This window comes from Coregonus clupeaformis, chromosome 7 (genome assembly GCF_020615455.1).
Source record: "Coregonus clupeaformis isolate EN_2021a chromosome 7, ASM2061545v1, whole genome shotgun sequence".
Taxonomy (NCBI): domain Eukaryota; kingdom Metazoa; phylum Chordata; class Actinopteri; order Salmoniformes; family Salmonidae; genus Coregonus; species Coregonus clupeaformis.
In genome coordinates, this window is record NC_059198.1 from 22,419,259 (window position 1) to 22,442,084 (window position 22,826).

General features: G+C 45.8%; 2 protein-coding genes across 3 annotated transcripts in view; one reads left to right on the forward strand and one right to left on the reverse strand.

Annotated features, from left to right (window-relative positions):
* LOC121569269 (coiled-coil domain-containing protein 191) overlaps nt 1-13,011 on the forward strand; it is a 38,278-nt gene extending 25,267 nt beyond the window's left edge. Inside the window, exons 16-18 of the mRNA XM_045221243.1 lie at nt 432-584; nt 11,896-12,050; nt 12,310-13,011. Of these exons, the coding sequence (XP_045077178.1) occupies nt 432-584; nt 11,896-12,050; nt 12,310-12,478 (477 nt within the window). The 3' untranslated portion in view covers nt 12,479-13,011. The remainder of the gene's footprint in view (nt 1-431; nt 585-11,895; nt 12,051-12,309) is intronic.
* LOC121569270 (palmitoyltransferase ZDHHC23-B) lies at nt 13,012-21,893 on the reverse strand. Of its 2 annotated transcripts, none has more exons than XM_041880081.2 (5): nt 21,660-21,893; nt 20,261-20,434; nt 19,456-20,148; nt 18,858-18,938; nt 13,012-14,731 (listed from the first exon to the last, which is right to left on the reverse strand). In XM_041880081.2, the coding sequence occupies exons 2-5, from the start codon at nt 20,395-20,397 to the stop codon at nt 14,458-14,460; spliced, it is 1,185 nt and encodes a 394-aa protein (XP_041736015.2). In that variant the 5' UTR covers nt 20,398-20,434; nt 21,660-21,893; the 3' UTR covers nt 13,012-14,457. The 2 variants fall into 2 exon arrangements, with proteins under 2 accessions (XP_041736015.2, XP_041736013.2); XM_041880079.2 differs by having other exon boundaries at nt 18,858-19,025.
* Between the last annotated feature and the right edge of the window lie 933 nt (nt 21,894-22,826).

Sequence of the window (22,826 nt, forward strand, 5' to 3'; positions counted from 1 at the left end):
AACACATGGTTTCCATGTTGCTTGATGCCATTCCATTCGCTTCGTTCTGGCCATTATTATGAGCTGTCCTCCCCTCAGCAGCCTCCTGTGCTCAGCAACATGTTCTGTTCCAATCTACTGTATACAACCTTGAGCAGCTGAACAGCTCGTTCAATATCACATGTTCTATGCTGCTACAGGTTTACCTGGACTCCCAACAACTTAGCTTGATTCCCAACAACTCTATTCACGTTATTTACCAGGGGTCAAAGTCCTAACTTCTTTAAAGACCATGAGTTTGAAATGAATGTCGAATTGTACTGTACATTTCTCTCAATACATTTTCAGCATGTCAGCCTCAATGCCGTGCAGGCTCCTTATCCTTTATACCCTGCCATTGTTTGTTACCTGCCTGGCACATGTGAATAGGGATTATTTTCATTCCCTTCCAGCTGGCCAGGGCTCATCACAGGCAGTCTCTCCTGAGACGGTGCATGCTGTCCTGGCAGCAGGTAGCAGGCGAGTCCCTGGCTCAGAAATGGGCCTCTGCCGACCAACTGCATCAACACATCCTGCTACGGAGGAGCCTGGGCAACTGGAAAAGGGTGAGTGTATGAACACTATACACACACAGTCATAAATACACACACACACACACACACACACACATTTTACATTTGTCATTTAGCAGACGCGCTTATCCAGAGCGACTTACAGTTAATGCATTCATCTTAAGATAGCTAGGTGGGACAACCACATATCACAGTCATAGTAAGTACATTTTTCCTCAATAAAGTAGCTATCAGCAAAGTCAGAGCTAGTAAGGGGGAAAATAGTCAAGTGCGAGGGTTAGTTTACGGAAGTTTCTTGGGTGGGTTTTCGGGGGGGGTGCTGTGGGATTATTTAAAGATACTCTTTGAAAAGGTAGGGTTTCAGATGTTTTTGGAAGATGGGCAGGGACTCTGCTTTCCTAGCTTCAGGGGGAAGCTGGTTCCACCATTGGGGTGCCAGGACAGAGAAGAGCTTGGAGCTGCCCTCCTGTAGGGGTGGGAGGGCCAAGAGACCAGATGTGGCAGAACGGAGGACTCGGGTTGGGGTGTAGGATTTGAGCAAAGCCTGAAGGTAGGGAGGGGCAGTTCCTCTTGCTGCTCCGTAGGGAAGTACCATGGTCTTGTAGTGGATGCGAGCTTCAACTGGAAGCCAGTGGAGGGTGCGGAGAAGCGGGGTGACATGGGAGATCATGGGAAGGTTGAACACCAGGCGGGCTGCAGCGTTTTGCAGGGGTGTAATGGCACAAGCAGGGAGCCCAGCCAACAACGAGTTGCAGTAGTCCAGACGGGAGATGACAAGTGCCTGGATTAGGACCTGCGCCGCTTCCTGTGTGACGTAGGGTCGTACTCTACAGGATGTTGTTTTGATGTTTGCAGAGAACGACAGGGTGTTGTCCAGGGTCACGCCAAGGTTCTTTGCACTCTGGGAGGGGGACACCGTAGAGTTGTCAACCGTGATGAGAGAGGTCTTGGAGCAGGCAGGCCTTCCCCAGGAAGAAGAGCAGCTCCGTCTTGTTGAGCTTGAGATGGTGGGCCGCCATCCAAGCTGAGATATCTGCCAGGGACGCAGAGATGCGTGTCGCCACCTGGGTGTCAGAAGCAAGGTGGGAAATGAACACCCGCCAAATGCGGGTAGAGTTTGTCATTGGTGGGTAAGAAGGTCTTCACCAGCCATGTTGGCGGGTAGTCACAGAGAATTTTGGAACAGTCTTTTTCAATCCAAAGCCCACATGTAGAAGTTGGTAGAATTGACCTAAAGTGTGACTTTGTTCTCGTGTTTCTTGACCAGTTACATCGTTATGTTCACACGCTAGGTTGTTCAATGTTAGTTTGAGTCTGCTGCAACTGTCTGCTGCTAGGAAGACATCGCAGTCTGAGATGTTTTCATCACAGACAAACAAGTGACCAAGTTACCAAGGTAACGACCCATCCCTTAAAGTGGCAGCTGAACATTTGTCTCACCTAATGAGTGTTCTTGATTGAGCGTGGATCACTCCAAAAAACGTTTATTCATGAACTTTTAGTAATTTCTTATCATTAAAACACTCAAATACTTTAATTGTTCTCCTAGGTTTCTAATAATAAGGTGTGTTGTGGCAGGGCAGGCACTTTGTTAATAATAAGGTGTGTTGTGGCAGGGCAGGGTGTATCTCTCAGCACTTTGTTGGTTCTCAATGTTTAGTTGTAGAACGTTTTATCTGGTTTTACTATTGAATTATTTATTTGAACATACATTGGTTAAAAGACGCAAGTCACAAAAATGTAATTAAGCAATAACCCATTTATTCTTACTAGTAATGCATTTCTTGTTTTAGAATCATTACAAAGCATGCTCATCCTTTATTTTTATATTTTTTGGTGTAATTATGGCGAGAAAAATATTTTGGCTGGTAAAAAGAATCTGAGTGGAGGCTATATTTTTTGATCTACCTGCCACAGTGGCTGGTTGACCAAAAAGTACATTTTAGAGAAGGAGAAAAGTAGTTGAGCATCATCCGCATAGCATTGATAGGAGAGACCATGTGAGGATATGACGGAGCCGAGTGACTTGGTGTATAGAGAGAAGAGGAGAGGGCCTAGAACGGAGCCCTGAGGGACACCAGTAGTGAGAGTAAGTGGTGCAAACACAGATCCTCTCTACGTCACCTGGTAGGAACAGCCTGCCTGGTAGGATGCAGAGCCTGAGACGCCCAGCCGTGAGAGGGTGGAGAGGAGGATCTGATGGTTCAGAGGGTCAAAGCCAGCGGATAGATCTAGGACAGGGGTTCTTAAACTTTTTCAGCCTGGGACCCAAATTAGAAATTCTGTGTTTTCCTGGGACACAAACTTATGAAAACATGCAGCTATACATAAATATTGGTACATTTAATTGCCCTTATGCCTAAAACAAATGCAATATAGACAAAAACAAATAACAATTAAATGAAATAACCATATAAATAGCAATTCATGTTTATTTTTCCCCATTATAAACACTCTTACATATCTGTCTAGGTTGGAACTGTTGCTGTTAAAATACAATAAATCATTTTCATTCTGAACTGGAACAAACTAATTGATCACATCACACAGATGTAAAACAGAAAAAACACACGCAGACACACACACACACACAGTTTTCAACAAGTATGTCTATTCTGGGTTCGGTTTTTGACAGTGCAACCCTGAGGTCATGCTCAGCATTGAGTCTGTTTCTGTACTTGTTTTAAGTACGCCAGTGTTGAGAACCCTGACTCGCATAGGTATGTGGTGCCAAACTGGATCAGAACATCTACTGCTTTCTCAGTCAGGCAGGGGACCGCTTCCTGCTGTAGATGAGCAACCCAGAACTGTGTGAATGTGTTTGCCTTAAAAAGCATCTTGCTTCAATCAATTTATTCCAGAATAAAAATGATTACTTGTATTTTAACAGCAACAGTTCCAAACTAGACGTGTTTTCAACAATAATTTCTACAGTAAGATGTACAGTAGGCCTGATAATTTTTCATCTTCATCTGTACTGTTACTTAGGGTTGCACTAAGTACAATAGCTAACTAACTTGCTTTGGCTAACATTAGCTAGTTATTAGCTGTGTACAAGGGGATTGTTTGAAAGAGAAACTCACATCTACTACTATGAGCGATAGTACTCCCTTATTTCTGCTTATCACCTGTTAGAAAATGGAACAAATGCCTTGCTAGCTGACTTATTTTTCCGCTGTCGAAGCACTGTTTCCGGAAGCATTGTGCCCTGTTCTGAAAGAACTCCCTGCTGTGATGTTTTGTCAGGACGTGTTGTTTTAATTTGTTCGTTTTGAGAGACTCACTACTAAGCACTTCCCTGCACAAAACACAAAAAGATCTGGTGAACCGCGAAGCACACAGGCATCTCCCTCCCACAGGCATCTCCCTCCCACAGGCATCTCCCTCCCACAGGCATCTCCCTCCCACAGGCATCTCCCTCCCACAGGCATCTCCCTCCCACTCACACAGCTGCCAAACTGAGCAGAGACACCACTGCTAAGCAGAGAGCGCACTGAACAGAGAGCGCAATTGCACTTGGCCAAATCAGTTCCAGTAATTAATAAAATAATTATACATTACTTTGACACGTCGCGACCCACCATTAACAGGTCACAACCCACTTTGGGTCGCGACCCATACTTTAAGAAAGGCTGATCTAGGAGGATGAAAACAGAGGAGAGAGAGTCAGCTTTGGCAGTGCAGAGAGCCTCCGTGACACAAAGAAGAGCAGTCTCGGTTGAGTAACCCGTCTTGAAGCCTGACTGGTTAGGGTCAAGAAGATTGTTCTAAGAGAGATAGCGAGAGAGTTGATCAGAGACTGCACGCTCAAGTGTTTAGTAAAGAAAAGAAAGGGATACAGGTCTGTAGTTTATGACGTCCGTGTTGGTTTCTTGAGAAGCGACTCTGGTCATTTTGAAGTCTGAGGGGAACCAGCCAGTGGTCAGGGATGAGTTGATGAGGGAAGTGAGGAATGGGAGAATATCTCCAGAGATGGTCTGGAGAAGGGGATGGGGTCGAGCGGGCAGGTTGTTGGGCGGCCAGACCTCACTAGTCGCAGGATTTTATCTGGAGAGAGAGGGGAGAAAGAGGTCAAGGCGTAGGGTAGTTCTGTGTGAGTGGGACCAGTGGACTCAATAGGCTGAGTGAATGATGAGCGGATGTCGTCAACCTTCTTTTTAAAGTGGTTAACAAAGTCGTCCGCAGAGAGGGAGGGGTAGGGGGTGGAGGATTAAGAAGGTGGAAAAGAGTTTACATTTAGAGTGATATAAAGTGGCTTTAGCATCAGATACAGAGGAAGAGAAGGGAGAGAGGAGGTAGTGAAAGGATGATAGGTCCTCCAGAAGTTTAGTTTTCCTCCATTTTCTGTAAGCTCGCAATGAGTCACTCAGCCAAGTAGCAGGAGGGGAGGGCCGAGCCGGCCGGGAGGAAAGAGGACAGTGCGAGTCATAGGATGCGGAAAGAGAGGAGAGTAGAGTCGAAGAAGCTGGACCATTTTTTGAATCTATAATGAGCCTTTGGCTGATCAGTTGGCAATGGCCGGCCCCCCTACCAAGATGGGCCAGCCCGGTTTTCTGATAGGCTGAGCTCACGCAAACTCACATTCAATGTCAAACGCGGCATCAGCAAAGAGACCTGCTCCGACTCGGTCATCAGTTAAACAGCCAAGATAATTTATCGTAATAAAAAACTAAAGGGGGCCTATAAACGTAGAAAGAGTTCACTGAACTCTTTCTATAATAAACCAGTCAGTATCTGGTGTGACCATTTGCCTCATGCAGCACAACACATCTCCTTCGCATAGAGTTGATCAGGCTGTTGATTGTGGCCTGTGGAATGTTGTCCCACACCTCTTCAATGGCTGTGCGAAGTTGCTGGATATTGGCGGGAACTGGAACACGCTGTCGTACATGTCGATCCAGAGCATCTCAAACATGCTCAATGGGTGACATGTCTGGTGAGTATGCAGGCCATGGAAGAACTGGGACATTTTCAGCTTCCAGGAATTGTGTACAGATCCTTGCGACATGGGGCCGTGCATTATCATGCTGAAACATGAGGTGATGGCGGCGGATGAAAGTGCACGTCAATGGGCCTCAGGCTCTCGTCACGGTATCTCTGTGCATTCAAATTGCCATAGATTAAAATGCAATTGTGTTCGTTGTCCGTAGCTTATGCCTGCTCATATCATAACTCCACCGCCACCATGGGGCACTGTGTTCACAATGTTGACATCAGCAAACCGCTCGCCCACACAATGCCATTCACGTGGTCTGTGGTTGTGAGGCCAGTTAGACGTACTGCCAAATTCTCTAAAACGATGTTGGAGGTGGATTATGGTAGCTCTGGCAACATCTCTGGTGGACATTCCTGCAGTCAGCATACCAATTGTCAACCCAAAATTCATGACAATTAATGGATTAGGTTGCACATCAGAAATTGAGTTGGCGGCACGCGCAGTGATGTGGGCTGATGTGGATAAAATGCCAGGGCCAAATTCTTGTCCCAGTCCGCCCCTGCAGGAGGGAGAAGGATTTAGCAGAAGGGAGGGATGATAGGATAGAAGAGGAGAGAGTAGTGGGAGAGAGAGAGCCAAGATTGCGACGGCACATGACCATCTGGGAAGGGGTTGAGTGGTTAGGGTTGGAGTAGAGTGAGACAGAAAAGGAAACAAAGTAGTGATCAGAGACCTGGGAGGGGTGTTTCCATGAGATTAGTAGGCAAACACCCTCTAGTAAAGATTAGGTCAAGCATATTGCCTGCCTTGTGAGATTGGGAAAGTGTGAGGGTCAAAAGAGGCAAGAAGGGGAAAGAAACAGGTGGGAAGAAATGAATCGAAGCCAGACGTCGGGAGGTTGAAGTCGCAAAGTACGATGAGCGGTGAGCCATCGTCAGGAATTTAGCTTATCAAGGTGTCAAGCTCATTGAGGAATTCTCTAAGGGCACCTGGTGAGTGATACAGTAAGTAACAACAATGTTAAGCTTGAGTGAGGAGATGGACAGGTGAGTGAGGGAGAAAATACAAAATTTCCACTTAGGGGAAATGAGTAGCCCTGTGCCACCACCACAACAACCAGATGCTCTCGGACTATGAGCGAACACATAGTCAGATGACGAGAGAGCAGCTGGAGTAGCAGTGTTCTCTGGGGTGATCCATGTCTCCATCAGGACCAAAAAACCTAGGGACTGAAGGGCAGCATAGGCTGAGATGAACTTGGCGTTCTTGACTGCAGATCGGCAGTTCCAAACGCTGCCGGAGACCAGGAATTCCACATGGGTTGTGCGCGCAGGGTACACTAAATAAGAAGGGCTACAGCCAAGGGGTGGGGAGCATCTGTAAAGCCTACAGGGAGAGGAGCCAACGGGTATATTAAATCTCTTTCCTTCCTCCGACAACTCGGCAGAACCGTCTTTGTTTCGGCTACGGTCTTAGTTTTGCCCACGAGACCGCCGCTGAGAAAACAGGGGAGACTGAAGTACTAACACTAACTGCTGATAGCCTTGCAGAGGAGAAACCACTCCCCCTCCAATACAGCCACTGATTATAAAAACAACAACAGTCACAAATTGCCCTGCCCCTTCATCCTGGTTGATGTGTCAACAACCAGCTGCAAGTTATGAGCAGTGAGCCGTTCACACACCAAGTAGTCTACTGGGAAGACAGACAGCATTTAAAGTAGATGGCCCTACTAGACAACAACAGATTAAGACAAAAATGATACGTATCCCTCCTGGAGATATCAGGAGTCCTCCCGAATCCAAGATGGCGTAGCAGTGCAGTCGTGTACTCTGTAGTGTGTCCGTGTTTTTTTCGTATATATTTCCCTATCACACTTTTCATCCTTCTACTAAATATACTTTCCTGCAACCCGCCTCACTCAATATGGAACGGATTCTATTATTTACTTACCTTTTATCTAGAATCTCCAGTTGAAACTAGCTAGCCAGCTAACTAGCTAGTTGCTATTAGCCACCGTTAGCGGTTTTCACCCAGAACATCGGATTTTCTGCCGGAATAACTGAATCACTGGACCTTAACACCGGATCGCAACTAGCTAGCCGCAACCGAATGGATGTTGCTGTTGGCTAATCATCACTGCCCCCGAAGCAAGCACCAGTTAGCCTTGAGCTAGCCTCGAGCCAGGCCCATATCCCGGCTATCTACCTCTCTGTCTACCGGATGAGAGTAGCCAGCTAACTAGCTACTTGCTATTAGCCACCGTTAGCGGTTTTTCACCATTGTCCGTGGCCTGCACTACCTACCAGCCAGCTCTAGCCTGGACTATTATCGGCCAGTCTGCACTGTCTGCACAGCGCGTTATCGACCCAGAACATATCGGATTTTCTGCCGGAATCACTGAATAACTGGACCTTTAACACCGGATCATCGCAACTAGCTAGCTGCAACCGAATGGATGTTGTTGTTGGCTAATCAGCCTTGAGCTAGCCTCGAGTCAGGCCCATCTCCCGGCTATCTACCTCTCTGTCAACCGGACGGGACCTCAGTGTCGACACGGAGCCCCGCCGATCCATCATGACTGGTCTGCCGACGTAATCGTCTGTGGTTTCAACAGGCTTCCCGTTGCGACGAGCACGAAGATCCATCTGCTAGCCCCGGCCCGCTAGCACACGCAATTTCAACAGCCATGCTTCCTTCTCGCCTGTGCTGTAGCACCATTTCAAACTGCTCTTGGACTCACATATTGCTGTTCACTGGACCTTATGATCACTCAGCTGCACAGCTGATGCCTGCTGGACTACACGGTACCCTGTCCTATTTATCTGTTTAGCCTCAGCCCAAACTTTCATCGCCATTACCAGTTGTTGTCTTAGCTCTCTCGAATAACACCTGTGATTGCTTTATACCTCTCTCTCCCATGTCAATATGCCTTACCTATTGCTGTTCCAGTTAGTTCTTAAAATACAATTTCACTGTAGAGCCCCAGGTCCCTCTCAAACTGCCTCAAATAGCTCCTTTGTTCCACCCCCCATACACGTGGAGACCGGCTCAATCAGTGCCTCCAGTGATGTTATCTCTTTCATTGTTACCTAACGCTTAGGTTTACCTCCACTGTACTCATATCCTTCCATATCCTTGTCTGTACAGAATGCCCTGAATCTATTCTACAACGCCCGGAAATCTGCCCATTTTATTCTCTGTACCCAACGCACTAGAAGACCAGTTCTTAAAGCCTTTAGCCGTATCCTTATTCTAGTCCTCCTCTGTTCCTCTGGTGATGTAGTGGTTAACCCAGGTTAACCCCCAGTATCACTCCTACTCCCCAGGCGCTATCATTTGTTGACTTCTGTAACCGTAAAAGCCTTGGTTTTTTGCATGTTAACATCAGAAGCCTCCTCCCTAAGTTTGAATTATTCACTGCGTTAGCACACTCCGCCAACCCTGATGTTCTAGCAGTGTCTAAATCCTGGCTTAGGAAGGCCACCAAAAATTCAGAAATGTCCATCCCCAACTACAACATTTTCCGTCTAGATAGGACTGCCAAAGGGGGTGGAGTTGCAATCTACTGTAGAGAGAGCCTGCAGAGCTCTATCATACTATCCAGGTCTGTGCCCAAACAGTTTGAGCTCCTACTTCTAAAAATCCACCTTTCCAGAAATAAGTCTCTCACTGTTGCCGCTTGCTACAGACCCCCTCAGCCCCCAGCTGTGCCCTGGACACCATATGTGAATTGATTGCCCCCATCTATCCTCAGAGTTCGTACTGCTTGGTGACCTAAACTGGGATATGCTTAACACCCCGGCCATCCTACAATCCAAACTAGATGCCCTCAATCTCACACAAATTATCAAGGAACCTACCAGGTACAATCCTAAATCCGTAAACATGGGCACCCTCATAGATATCATCCTGACTAACTTACCCTCTAAATACACCTCCGCTGTCTTCAACCAGGATCTCAGCGATCACTGCCTTATTGCCTGCGTCCGTAACGGGTCCGCGGTCAAACGACCACCCCTTATCACTGTCAAACGTTCCCTAAAACACTTTAGCGAGCAGGCCTTCCTAATTGACCTGGCCCAGGTATCCTGGATGGATATCGATCTCATTCCGTCAGTAGAGGATGCCTGGTTGTTCTTTAAAAGTGCTTTCCTCTCAATCTTAAATAAGCATGCCCCATTAAAAAAATTCAGAACTAAGAACAGATATAGCCCCTGGTTCTCCTCAGACTTGACTGCCCTTGACCAGCACAAAATAATCCTGTGGCATACTGCATTAGCATCGAATAGCCCCCGCGATATGCAACTTTTCAGGGAAGTTAGGAACCAATATACACAAGCAGTTAGGAAAGCAAAGGCTAGCTTTTTCAAACAGAAATGTCCATCCTGTAGCACTAACTCCAAAAAGTTTTGGGACACTGTAAAGTCCATGGAGAATAAGAGCACCTCCTCCCAGCTGCCCACTGCACTGAGGCTAGGAAACACTATCACCACCGATAAATCTACAATAATCTAGAATTTCAACAAGCATTTTGCTACGGCTGGCCATGCTTTCCACCTGGCTACCACTACCCCGGCCACCAGCTCTGCACCCTCCGCTGCAACTTGCCCATGCCCCCCCTCCACACAATTTTCTCCTTCACACAAATTCAGACAGCTGATGTTCTGAAAGAGCTGCAAAATCTGGACCCCTACAAATCATCTGGGCTAGACAATCTAGACCCTTTCTTTCTAAAAATAGCCACCGAAATTGTCGCAACCCCTGTTCAACCTCTCTTTCGTAACGTCTGAGATCCCCAGAGATTGGAAAGCTGCCGCGGTTATCCCCCTCTTCAAAGGGGGTGACACTCTAGATCCAAACTGTTACAGACCTATATCCATCCTGCCCTGCCTTTCGAACGTTTTTGAAAGCCAAGTTAACAAACAGATCACCGACCATTTCGAATCCCACCGTACCTTCTCCGCTATGCAATCCGGTTTTCGAGCTGGTCATGGGTGCACCTCAGCCATGCTCAAGGTCCTAAACGATATTATAACCGCAATCGATAATAGACAGTACTGTGCAGCGGTCTTCATCGACCTGGCCAAGGCTTTCGACACTGTCAACCACCGCATTCTTATTGGCAGACTAAATAGCCTTGGTTTCTCAAATGACTGCCTCGCCTGGTTCACCAACTACTTCTCAGATAGAGTTCAAAGTGTCAAATCGGAGGGCCTGTTGTCTGGACCTATGGCAGTCTCTATGGGGGTGCCACAGGGTTCAATTCTCGGGCCGACTCTTCTCTGTGTATATCAATGATGTCGCTCTTGCTGCTGGTGACTCTCAGATCCACCTCTACGCAGACGACACCATTTTGTATACGACACCATCATCTGGTCCATCCGTTTTGTCACCAAAGCCCCATATACTACCCACCACTGTGACCTGTACGCTCTTGTTGGCTGGTCCTCACTACATATTCGTTGCCAAAACCACTGGCTCCAGGTCATCTATAAATCACTGCTAGGCCAATCCCCGCATTATCTTAGCTCATTGGTCACCATAGCAACACACACCCGTAGTATGCACTCCAGCAGGTATATCTCACTGGTCAACCCCAAAGCCAACACCTCCTTTGGCCGCAATTCCTTCCAGTTCTCTGCTGCCAATGACTGGAACGAACTGCAAAAATCTCTGAAGCTGGAGACTCTTATCTCCCTCACTAACTTTAAGCGTAAGTTGTCAGAGCACCTTACCGATCACTGCACCTGTACACAGCCCATCTGAAATTAGCCCACCCAACTACCTCATCCCCATATTGTTATTTATTTTGCTCATTTGCACCCCAGTATCTCTATATGCACATCATCTCTTGCACATCTATCATTCCAGTGTTAATACTAATTGTAATTATTTTGCACTATGGCCTATTTATTGCCCTACCTCCATAACTTGCTACATTTGCACACACTGTATATATATTTTCTGTTGTATTTTTGACTTAATGTTTTGTTTACCCCATATGTAACTCTGTGTTGTTGTTTTTATCGCACTGCTTTGCTTTATCTTGGCCAGGTCCCAGTTGTAAATGAGAACTTGTTCTCTGGCTTACCTGGTTAAATAAAGGTGAAATAAATAAATTAATAGCTATAGACAGAAGCATACATACTAACTCTCACACAGAGAGATAGAGAGACTGAGGCATACAAATGGCCACTCTCTGTCATTTTTCCAACAAACACATTTTAATACTAATCCCAGTTTAATAGTGATGCGGTGGGCAGTCTTTGGTATATCCATCCCTATTGAGATGGACTGTCCTGTGTACTGTATCCAGGCCTGACCCGTTATCCATCACTGACCCGTTATCCAGCCCTGACCGGTTATCCAGCCCTGACCCGTTCTGTTTTACATGTTCTGGCTCAGTTGAAGGATCACCGCATGGTTCTGGAGGGGCGAGCCGAGAGGTTCTGGCGCACGCACACTCTGAGGAGGGCTCTGATTGGGCTGCTAGATCACGTGACCCAGGAGAGGATGGCGGATTGGGACCGGGAGCAGCAGGCTCAGGAACACAGTGACAGGTGGGTGTGTTTACCTGGGCCTTACTGCCTTGACCAATAACACCTGTCCTAGAAACATTACACCTGTCAAAGCCACCTGATCCTGCTGTGTCAGATGCAGACATGCTCCATGTGTAGGACCTGACTGTATTATCGCTTGTTGTTGTTGTTGTTAGGTCTTTCTAAGTTGTTCTGTTTGCTTCCCTCTGTCCCCTCTCTGTCCTGTGTGTGCATGTCTGTCTGTCCCTCTTGGTTTCTGTCCTCTCCGTCCCTGTCCCAGGCGGGTGGTGCGGAGCTGTTTCCAGGCCTGGAGACGGTATCCAGGGTGGCTGCGTGAGGAGAGAGAGAGGGAGACCAGGAGGGAGCAGCTGAGACGCAGAGTGGCAGAGGTCCTCCCTGACTTCCGCTCTTCTCCTCTGGACTGTCCCTGGAAACAAGGCCCTCTGTGACCCACAGGACACACACACACACGTACAGTAGACACACACATGTGTACGGTACACTCAAACAGACAGACACAGACAGACAGGCAGGCAGGCAAAGAGAATACTCACATACAGGAGAAACCAGTGGATAGGACCCAAAACAGATGCTTAAGTTGCTGCTGTAACAAGCACACACATACCAGCTGTTGGTCTACCTTAATTACCTGAGAAAGGTGGATATAACGTTTAATGAAGACATTTTAGAAACCTTTTTGTAACAGCAATGACTCATTTAAAACTGCAGTTAAAATTCAGGTTATTGAATATTTTGTGTATTTTTTAAGTCACACAGTTTGATGCAGTTTGACAGGAGCTTGAAGCCATAAAAAGTAAAAAGCATTCTGTTATTCATATCACAATAAACAAGTCTCACTGTCCAAGTTGTTTTCCCAGTCTCTGTGCTTTTGTTGTTGTATTCTCTTAAGTCCTGTGTAGCTCAGTTGGTAGAGCATGGCGCCAGGGTTGTGGGTTCGATTCCCACGGGGGACCAGTATGAAAAAAGCATTAAAATGTATGCACTCACTACTGTCAGTCGCTCTGGATAAGAGCATCTGCTAAATTACTAAAATGTCATGTTTAATGCAACAACACTAATGATCCTGACCAGCCTCAGTCTACAGAGATGTATCAACACGATGCTGTTTGATAAATACCTGTTTCCTTCTGAAGCTCACAGGAACAGTTACACATAAAAATAACATATTGACAACAGCTGTTCCTTTCTCGAGAGGAGTGTTAATCAGTGTTGAAAGGAACGTCTAGGGCCTAGTTTTATTTTGGTCACGTGGTTTGGTCACCTCCCATCAAAGAAAGGCACCTCAACTGAGGAGGGAGAGACAGGATGTTAGAAGGACCCTGGAAAGAGATTGCGGGAGGAGAATGAAGATAGAGAGGGAGCGTGAGACAGATCGATGGAGAGATAGATGGATGAAATGTGCACAGAGCAATTGCAGCACTTGAATGGGAGAAAAGGTCAGGGAGAGAGAGAGAGAGGTAGAGATGGTGAGATTGAGGCTGTCAGTCAGTAAAGTTAACAGAAGTGGTTGTGTGTTATTGTAGGCTATGGTTCAGCTCAGGGACGGTATTGTAGTGGGCGCTACTTCACAACAGAACCGAACACTGTTACACCTTAACAAAGGCTTGCTGATTTCAGACTGGCTCGGCCTCCCTCCCAGTCCCAGACAGAATAGGGAAGGAGAGGACAGACAGAAAGGGGAGAGGACAGACAGAAAGGGGAGATGACAGACAGGTTGGGGAGAGGACAGACAGACAGAATAGGTAGGGAGATGACAGACAGACAGACAAGGCAGAAGACGATAAATGGGAGAGAGGGAGATGGCAGTCTGAACAGTCCGAGGTGTGGAGATATGCTACCATCTGGTGGTGAAAGACAGTACAGCAGCACCACATCCTCCAACTCTTGTCCATATCACGGAGCAGGGTGAAGTTGCCCCCCTAGTGTGATCTAAGGTCAGTTTTACGTTCTTCCCCCTAACGGTTAAAGTCAGATTGTATGAGGGTAAGATGACCCTAGATCTGTGGGCAACTTCTACCTGGATCGTCCAATTGATCAATCACTTCTAACGATGCGATGATGATGTTGAGCAGGTCAGCTACACAAGAGGAGAGATCAACAAGGCTTCTGTTTGCGATGAACATGTTGCCAGAGCAACAATTTCAGTTGAACGATTTGAATAAACATTCCAAAATGTTACGGTGAAACTTCAACCAGCTACTTTTTGTAAGGATTACTGTGGCTTTTTAGCAACATTATTCAAACTGAAAATGACTTAGCTACATGGCCACTTGATTGTTTTTAACACAAAACAAATGGAATATGTTAGCTAACGTTAGCCAATGTTCGCAAACTATTTTCCTTGTTGAACGCACCTCAGGTAAGTGAGGCTGGGCCAAGGGGCTTCCGGGCCTTCTCCCAAGGTCAGCTACACCAGGTCAGTGAGCCTGGGCCAGTGGGCATCCGGGCCTTCTCCCATGGTCAGGAACTCTGCCCAGTTGCCACGGAAACCATGTGAGTAGACTCCTGTGTCGACGACGAGGCCCCAGTAGAGACTGTGGGTGGTCTTGTCTCGGAGGGCGGTGCGCACCTCTCGCTCTGTCACGTTGTAGCTGACGTTGATGAGCTGCAGGACCAGCAGGTGTAGCAGGCCACCCGTCACTATGCAGCTGTACCACGCACAGGTGAAACACAACGCTGAGCTGGAACACACACACACACACACACACACACACTGAAAGGAGGACATGACTCATACATTCCTGAAAACAATCTCTGGCCCCTAGGCCAAACCCCCTATTTTTGGAAACCAGATATGTGTTAACAATGGGCTAAGAGGAGCTTTAATACACAGATTACACCTATCTGGTTTCTACAGATCTGCAAACACCCATGGGGGAGCGAAGAGGCTATACACACATACAAATCTGAGCAACATAACATTTGTTACAGTGCTGAGTGGTAGACAAAATGGCAGTTACAATACACACACATATCACATCAAAACACACATTATCAGCAAACACACACATACACATTCACCCTTACACAACAAAGCCAGCTGAGCCACAGTAACTGCTCTGTAAATCTGGGTCAGTGGTTGATAAAGTAGTAGGCCTGGTAGGGGGAGATATGACGTTTCTTATAGAAACTGAAATCAACCTACATCAACCTACAACCTATAAATACCCAATTATTCCAAAACATCACAGCTTTAAGTGTCCCAGATAAAGAAAAGACTGCTTTGATGCAATTAAAAACCACTTGTTTCCTTATAGAGTTACCAGGGTGTGTGTGTGTATATATATATATATATATATATAATACAGTCGAAAGTTTACATACACCTTAGCCAAATAAATTTCAACTCAGTCTTTCACAATTCCTGACATTTAATCCTAGTAAGAATTCCCTGTCTTAGGTCAGTTAGGATCACCACTTTATTTTAAGAATGTGAAATGTCAGAATAATAGTAGAGAGAATTATTTATTTCAGCTTTTATTTCTTTCATCACATTCCCAGTGGGTCAGAAGTTTACATACACTCAATTAGTATTTGGTAGCATTGCCTTTAAATTGTTTAACTTGGGTCAAACGTTTTGGGTAGCCTTCCACAAGCTTCCCACAATAAGTTGGGTGAATTTTGGCCCATTCCTCCTGACAGAGCTGGTGTAACTGAGTCAGGTTTGTAGGCCTCCTTGCTCGCACACGCTTTTTCAGTTCTCCCAACAAATGTTCTATAGGATTGAGGTCAGGGCTTTTTGATGGCCACTCCAATACCTTGACTTTGTTGTCCTTAAGCCATTTTGCCACAACTTTGGAAGTATGCTTTGGGTCATTGTCCATTTGGGAGACCCATTTGCGACCAAGCTTTAACTTCTAGACTGATGTCTTAAGATGTTGCTTCAATATATCCACATAATTTTCCTTCCTCATGATGCCATCTATTTTGTGAAGTGCACCAGTCCCTCCTGCAGCAAAGCACCCCCACAGCATGATGCTGCCACCCCCGTGCTTCACGGTTGGGATGGTGTTCTTCGGCTTGCAAGCCTTCCCCTTTTTCCTCCAAACATAACGATGGTCATTATGGCCAAACAGTTCTATTTTTGTTTCATCAGACCAGAGGACATTTCTCCAAAAAGTAAGATCTTTGTCCCCATGTGCAGTTGCAAACCGTAGTCTGTTTTTTTTATGGCGGTTTTGGAGCTGTGGCTTCTTCCTTGCTGAGCGGCCTTTCAGGTTATGTCGATATAGGACTCGTTTTACTGTGGATATAGATACTTTTGTACCGGTTTCCTCCAGCCTCTTCACAAGGTCCGTTCACAGATGAACGTGGTACCTTCAGGCATTTGGAAATTGCTCCTAAGGATGAACCAGATTTTTTTTCTGAGATCATGGCTGATTTCTTTTGATTTTCCCATGATGTCAAGCAGAGGCACTGAGTTTGAAGGTAGGCCTTGAAATACATCCACAGGTACACCTCCAATTGACTCAAATGATGTCAATTAGCCTATCAGAAGCTTCTAAAGCCATTACATCATTTTCCGGAATTTTCCAAGCTGTTTAAAAGGCACAGTCAACTTAGTCTATGTAAACTTCTGACCCACTGGAATTGTGATACAGTGAATTATAAGTGAAATAATCTGTCTGTAAATAATTGTTGGAAAAATTACTTGTGTCATGCACAAAGTAGATGTCCTAACCGACTTGCCAAAACTATAGTTTGTTAACAAGAAATGTGTGGAGTGGTTGAAAAACGAGTTTTAATGACTACAACCTAAGTGTATGTAAACTTCTGACTTCAACTATATATATATATATATATATACATATACACACACACACACACACACACACACATACAGTACCAGTCAAAAGTTTGGACACACCTACTCATTCAAGGGTTTTTCTTTATTTTTACTATTTTCTACATTGTAGAATAATAGTGAAGACATCAAAACTATGAAATAACACATATAGAATCATGTAGTAACCAAAAAAGTGTTAAAGAAATCAAAATATATTTTTTATTTGAGATTCTTAAAAGTAGCCACCCTTTGCCTTGATGACAGCTTTGCACACTCTTGGCATTCTCTCAACCAACTTCATGAGGAATGCTTTTCCAACAGTCTTGAAGGCGTTCCCACATATGCTGAGCACTTGTTGGCTGCGTTTCCTTCACTCTGCGGTCCAACTCATCCCAAACCATCTCAATTGGGTTGAGGTCAGGTGATTGTGGAGGCCAGGTCATCTGATGCAGCACTCCATCACTCTCCTTGGTCAAATAGCCCTTACACAGCCTGGAGGTGTGTTTTGGGTCATTGTCCTTTTGAAAAAGAAATGCTAATCCCACTAAGCGCAAACCAGATGGGATGGTGTATCGCTGCAGAATGCTGTGGTAGCCATGCTGGTTAAGTGTGCCTTGAATTCTAAATAAATCACAGACATTGTCATCAGCAAAGCACCATCACACCTCCTCCTCCATGCATCACGGTGGGAACCACAAATGCGGAGATCATCCGTTCACCTACTCTGCGTCTCACAAAGACAGAAAGGACAGATTTTCACTAGTCTAATGTCCATTGCTCGTGTTTCTTGGCCCAAGCAAGTCTCTTCTTCTTATTGGTGTCCTTTAGTAGTGGTTTCTTTGCAGCAATTTGATCATGAAGGCCTGATTCACGCAGTCTCCTCTGAATAGTTGATGTTGAGATTTGTCTGTTACTTGAACTCTGCGAAGCATTTATTTGGGCTGCAATCTGAGGTGCAGTTAACTCTAATGAACTTATCCTCTGCAGCAGAGGAAACTCTGGGTCTTCCTTTCCTGTGGCGGTCCTCATGAGAGCCAGTTTCATCATAGCGCTTGATGGTTTTTGCGACTGCACTTGAAGAAACTTTAAAAGTTCTTGAAATGTTCCGGATTGACTGACCTTCATGTCTTAAAAGTAATGATGGACTGTCATTTCTCTTTGCTTATTTGAGCTGTTCTTGCCATAATATGGACTTGGTCTTTTACCAAATAGGGCTATCTTCTGTATACCACCCCTACCTTGTCACAACACAACTGATTGGCTCAAACGCATTAAGAAGGAAATAAATTCCACAAATGAACTTTTAACAAGGCATACCTGTTAATTGAAATGCATTCCAGGTGACTACCTCATGAAGCTGGTTGAGAGAATACCTAGAGTGTGCAAAGCTGTCATCAAGGCAAAGGGTGGCTATTTGAAGAATCTCAAAAAAAAACTATTTTGGTTACTACATGATTCCATGTGTTATTTCATAGTTTTGATGTCTTCACTATTATTCTACAATGTAGAAAATAGTAAAAATAAAGAAAAACCCTTCAATTAGTAGGTGTGTCCAAACTTTTGACTGGTACTGTAAATAACACAATAAAGAAAATCTATTACAGGTCAACATCTAAATATTGCTCCAAGCGTTGATCAAAGCTCAGAACGCTTATATTATTGATCTGACTGTTCTATTGGGGCCTGCCTCTTTGTGAATGATTGGAATCACAAACAATGGTTTAATCGTTATGTTCAACTGAGGTGAATGAACCTACAGCAGCCAAGGTGATAATGGATGGGGTCATTTTGGCTTGTTTTTGCGGTTCTCCAAATAGCATTTTAAAGTTGTTTAAATTGTATAGAAATGCAGTTAATGAGTTTCAGCTTTCAAAAAATCCCCCCTATCCGGAACTCACTAAAACTCAAACCCTAGTTACGACCCAGGTGCCAGTGGGTATTTTGATCTACACCGCCTCATTTCACAGGCTCATTTTAGCCTCTAATGCCTAATAGTGTGTGTGTGTGTGTGTATGTGTTACCTATACTGGTCGTAGACGCCTGGGCAGTAGAGCAGAGAGGTGAGAATGTTCTGTTGAGGACACACGCTGCGCAGCACCAGACTGATCCCATACAGAGAGGTCAACAGGAAGAGGAGGAGTGTCAACAGGAAGCTGCGGTGATTGGACTGTCCCACACAGCTGTTTATCCTACCACAGTGGTGACATGACGGACACGACACACACACACACACACACACACACACACACACACAGACACAGACAGCCAATACACTGTACTTAAGATCATGGGGTTCCACCACACACAGTACAGCTCTGATTGTAATTTGGATGAGCATCTGCTGCTAAATGACTAGAATGTAAGATGTACTTAGAACCCATGATTACACCAAACACACACATCTAAATAAGTGTTTGAAGATTATTATTTTTTGCACGATTGTGTGTGTGTTACAGATCAGTGAGTTAAGTGAGTTTCTCAGACACACAGGCCTATGGCTGATGACAGAGACAAGAGAATGTCACTGATAATTGCTTCATAGGTCTGCCCTGACACTGCTGAGACATTGCTTTGACATGGTTGTGTACTAAATGACAGAGGTGTTTTAATGGGACCCACCAGACACAGTGGTGGTCCAGCCTCAGGACACAGACGCCACAGATCCTGCAGTGTCCCGCCCTGGGGGGCCGCATAACCCTGCACACAGAGCACCAGTTCCTGCTCCGCCCACTATCCATCTGCTCTACCCCCTGGCCCTGCTGCTCCGACCCACTACCCCGATTGGCTAGCACTACTTCCTGCCCGACCACGTTATGGCCAGGGTCTCTGTCCGGTGGAGGGCTGTGATAGGTCACTGTGCTGTGGATGTCAGCCGGGTGTGGCCGTACGTAGCCGGGCTCTCTCTTGGTGTGGACGAGTGCGGCCAGAGTGAGGCCCACCCCCAGGGTCACTGTGCCCAGCTGGGTCAGCCCTACACCCCCCCTGGGGAAGACCTCGGTGAGGAAGAGGTAGTACATGTAGCCCAGGGAGAACAGCGCCAGGCTGAGGAAGAACAGGGTCCGACCCTTCTTGCGGTGAGTGACGTAGTAGTACCATAGAACCAGGACCGGTAGAGCTGTCAGAACAACCATACCCAACAGGAAGTGAAGGGCTGCGATGTGTAGGAGGACAGGAAGTAGGAGCAGCGGGGGGAGCACAGATAGGTCGACACGCCGGGCTCCGCCCCAGAACCAGGGAACACGGAGGCGGTCGGTCATCACAGTAACCAGATGGGACAGTGAGTCAGCCTTCTGGGGCTCTTTCTTCAGCCATCTGAGGGAGAGAAGCAGACATTCACTTTCTGATGTGATGCCAAACTGGATGAAGAACCATTAGCTAAAAGTGTGAAGGTCACTGGCCGTAGATGGGTAAGCCACTCCCTCACCTGTCACAGGCATCATCCAGGTCCTCACAGTCACAGCAGCAGGCTGCCACATGGTTCCGCCCCCCCTGACGGTCCACATACTCACAGCAGCACAGAGGCTCATCTGGCTCCAACGCCTTATTGGCTCGTTTCTTCATGACGGACAGCCAGTCAGCCTGGAAAGTGTTCAGTCTCCTGTGGGGAACGAGCCACCAGGAAGGGATGGAGATGAGGGGTGAAGGAGAATGAGTAGGTGTGTGTGCGTGTCCTATTCTCATGGCGATGCAGATAGATAGAGATAAATGTGTGGCTGCGACTGGTGAATAATTTTTAGATTGGGAGTTAGTCTAGCCAGCTATCTAAACTTGTAGTAATCATGGCTGAATACTGACTGAAATAATTTTGCCTGCGCTACAGACTGCTATATAGGTCCACTAATACAGGACTAGTAAAGGCCCAGTGCAGTTTTTCAGGGGGTGCTGCTACTACCCGCGGCTAATGGCTTTGTCCAATGAACCATGGTGGAGTTTGTACCTACAAAAAGCCACCATTACTATTTCTCTCTATGAGAGATGTCTTGCAAATGAGGGATGCAAGGGGGGAGGAACTTGTAGGGTGCTTCCGTATTAGCTCTGTGGCATTGGCTGTCATTGAAAATCCTTACCGACTGATTCGAGCGGGAGACGGGAGTGACTCGTTTCTCGGGGGTCTCCAATGCGCCTTTACGCAGAGGTCACTGCTACCGATATGGGCTAGACAGCGGGGCGACAGAATGGTCTGTCTGCCAGCCAGTCCGTGAAGACTGGTGCGTATCAAATGTCACATCAGCTGTGGCATTCGCGAGCCAAGGGAATGGCAAGTGTAGTAAATGCCTTTCCTTCCTCAATTGTTAAAATTTCCTAGAAAATGAAGCCCGTGGATTTATTTCTGAGTTAGCCCAGTGAATAGTTAATACATGAAGACTTTATGTTTTTTCGACTACCAATCGAATGTAGCCTCTCTGAATGCTGTAGCAGACGATTGTCTGCCTTAACCCCTAGATACAATGTCACCGTCTTGAAAGTTGATACAAAGTATCGTTACATGCGTAAAGATTAGCGGTTACCAGTTGACTCTATACTTAACCCTGTCGTTAACTACAGACAACATGTCACGTGTAATGGGAAATAGCATAACCTATCAGAATTCGTGGTTTGCTGCAAGCTAATCATATGGGCTACTTCCTTACAAAAACTGTAGGCTGGGCTACATTAGGAACTGCTTACTGAAATGTCGCGGGCTACATTAGGAACTGTTTACTGAAATGTCGCGGAAATGACAGACTGGCCAGTGGCCACAGTCAACGTTGTTCGCAACAGCACATGCCTAAACATATTTAACTGAATGTAGCCTAGATATGCAACTCAATTAGCCTACCTACCCAACAGTGTTGTCAATCCAACAAGGTGCAGTATTTCTTGTAGTCTCCCTCCCGACACAAAAGTAATTTCATTGCCTATCCCAGACCGCGCGACACTATTGTGTCGGAAAGCACCGGAACCCTATAGTCGCTCCATTTAACCCTTTCAAAAGGCTGCTCCTCTCCGCTGGTATATTTTGTATTAAGAGGGAGGTCTAAAAATATAACCCCTCCTCCGTCGCTGGGATAATGTAGTCAGGCACGCTTGCCTTTCCTCCTGTTTACAGAGCAGCAGGGTAACTTTCTTTCTCCCTCAGACTTCTGACGTCAACAGAGGGGGTAACCTTTTACCAATGTGCATCAAGACATGGTAGGCCTACTGTCTATCAACAATTTTGATTTATTTATTTATTTCACCTTTATTTAACCAGGTAAGCCAGTTGAGAACAAGTTATCATTTACAACTGCGACCTGGCCAAGATAAAGCAAAGCAGTGCGATAAAAACAACAACACAGAGTTACATATGGGGTAAAACAAAACATAAAGTCAAAAAATACAACAGAAAATATATATACAGTGTGTGCAAATGTAGCAAGTTATGGTGGTAAGGCAATAAATAGGCTATAGTGCAAAATAATTACAATTAGTATTAACACTGGAATGATAGATGTGCAAGAGATTATATGTGCAAATAGAGATACTGGGGTGCAAATGAGCAAAATAAATAACAATATAGGGATGAGGTAGTTGGGTGGGCTAATACCATGTTCAATGAAATAAGCAAACATTAAGCTTATTATAGCCTAACTGTCCAACATATAGGCTATAGGGCAAACTATTTGGGTCCAACGCCAAGTTATTGTTTCTTCAAAGGTCAAAGATCAATTGTTTATAACCTATCAACTGGAGAGCTAAGGCTCCCGTCTGTGACATTAGTGAGGTGTTGCGCTATGGTGGGTTTCCAATTTATCTTGAAGGAAGTAAAGTGGATTAGTTCAGAAGTATTCACTCCCGCTTTAAGTTAAACCACTTGTCTCTTCTGACCGAGTTGATTTCAACAGCCACAATGATACCTATTCATTTTTAAAGACAGTGGGTGTTCTTACACATTAAAGGTAGGTTTAGCAAATGACGTTGCTTCGAGCAGCACCCCAGATATTGATGCGCAGATATGGTGTGTGAGCGAA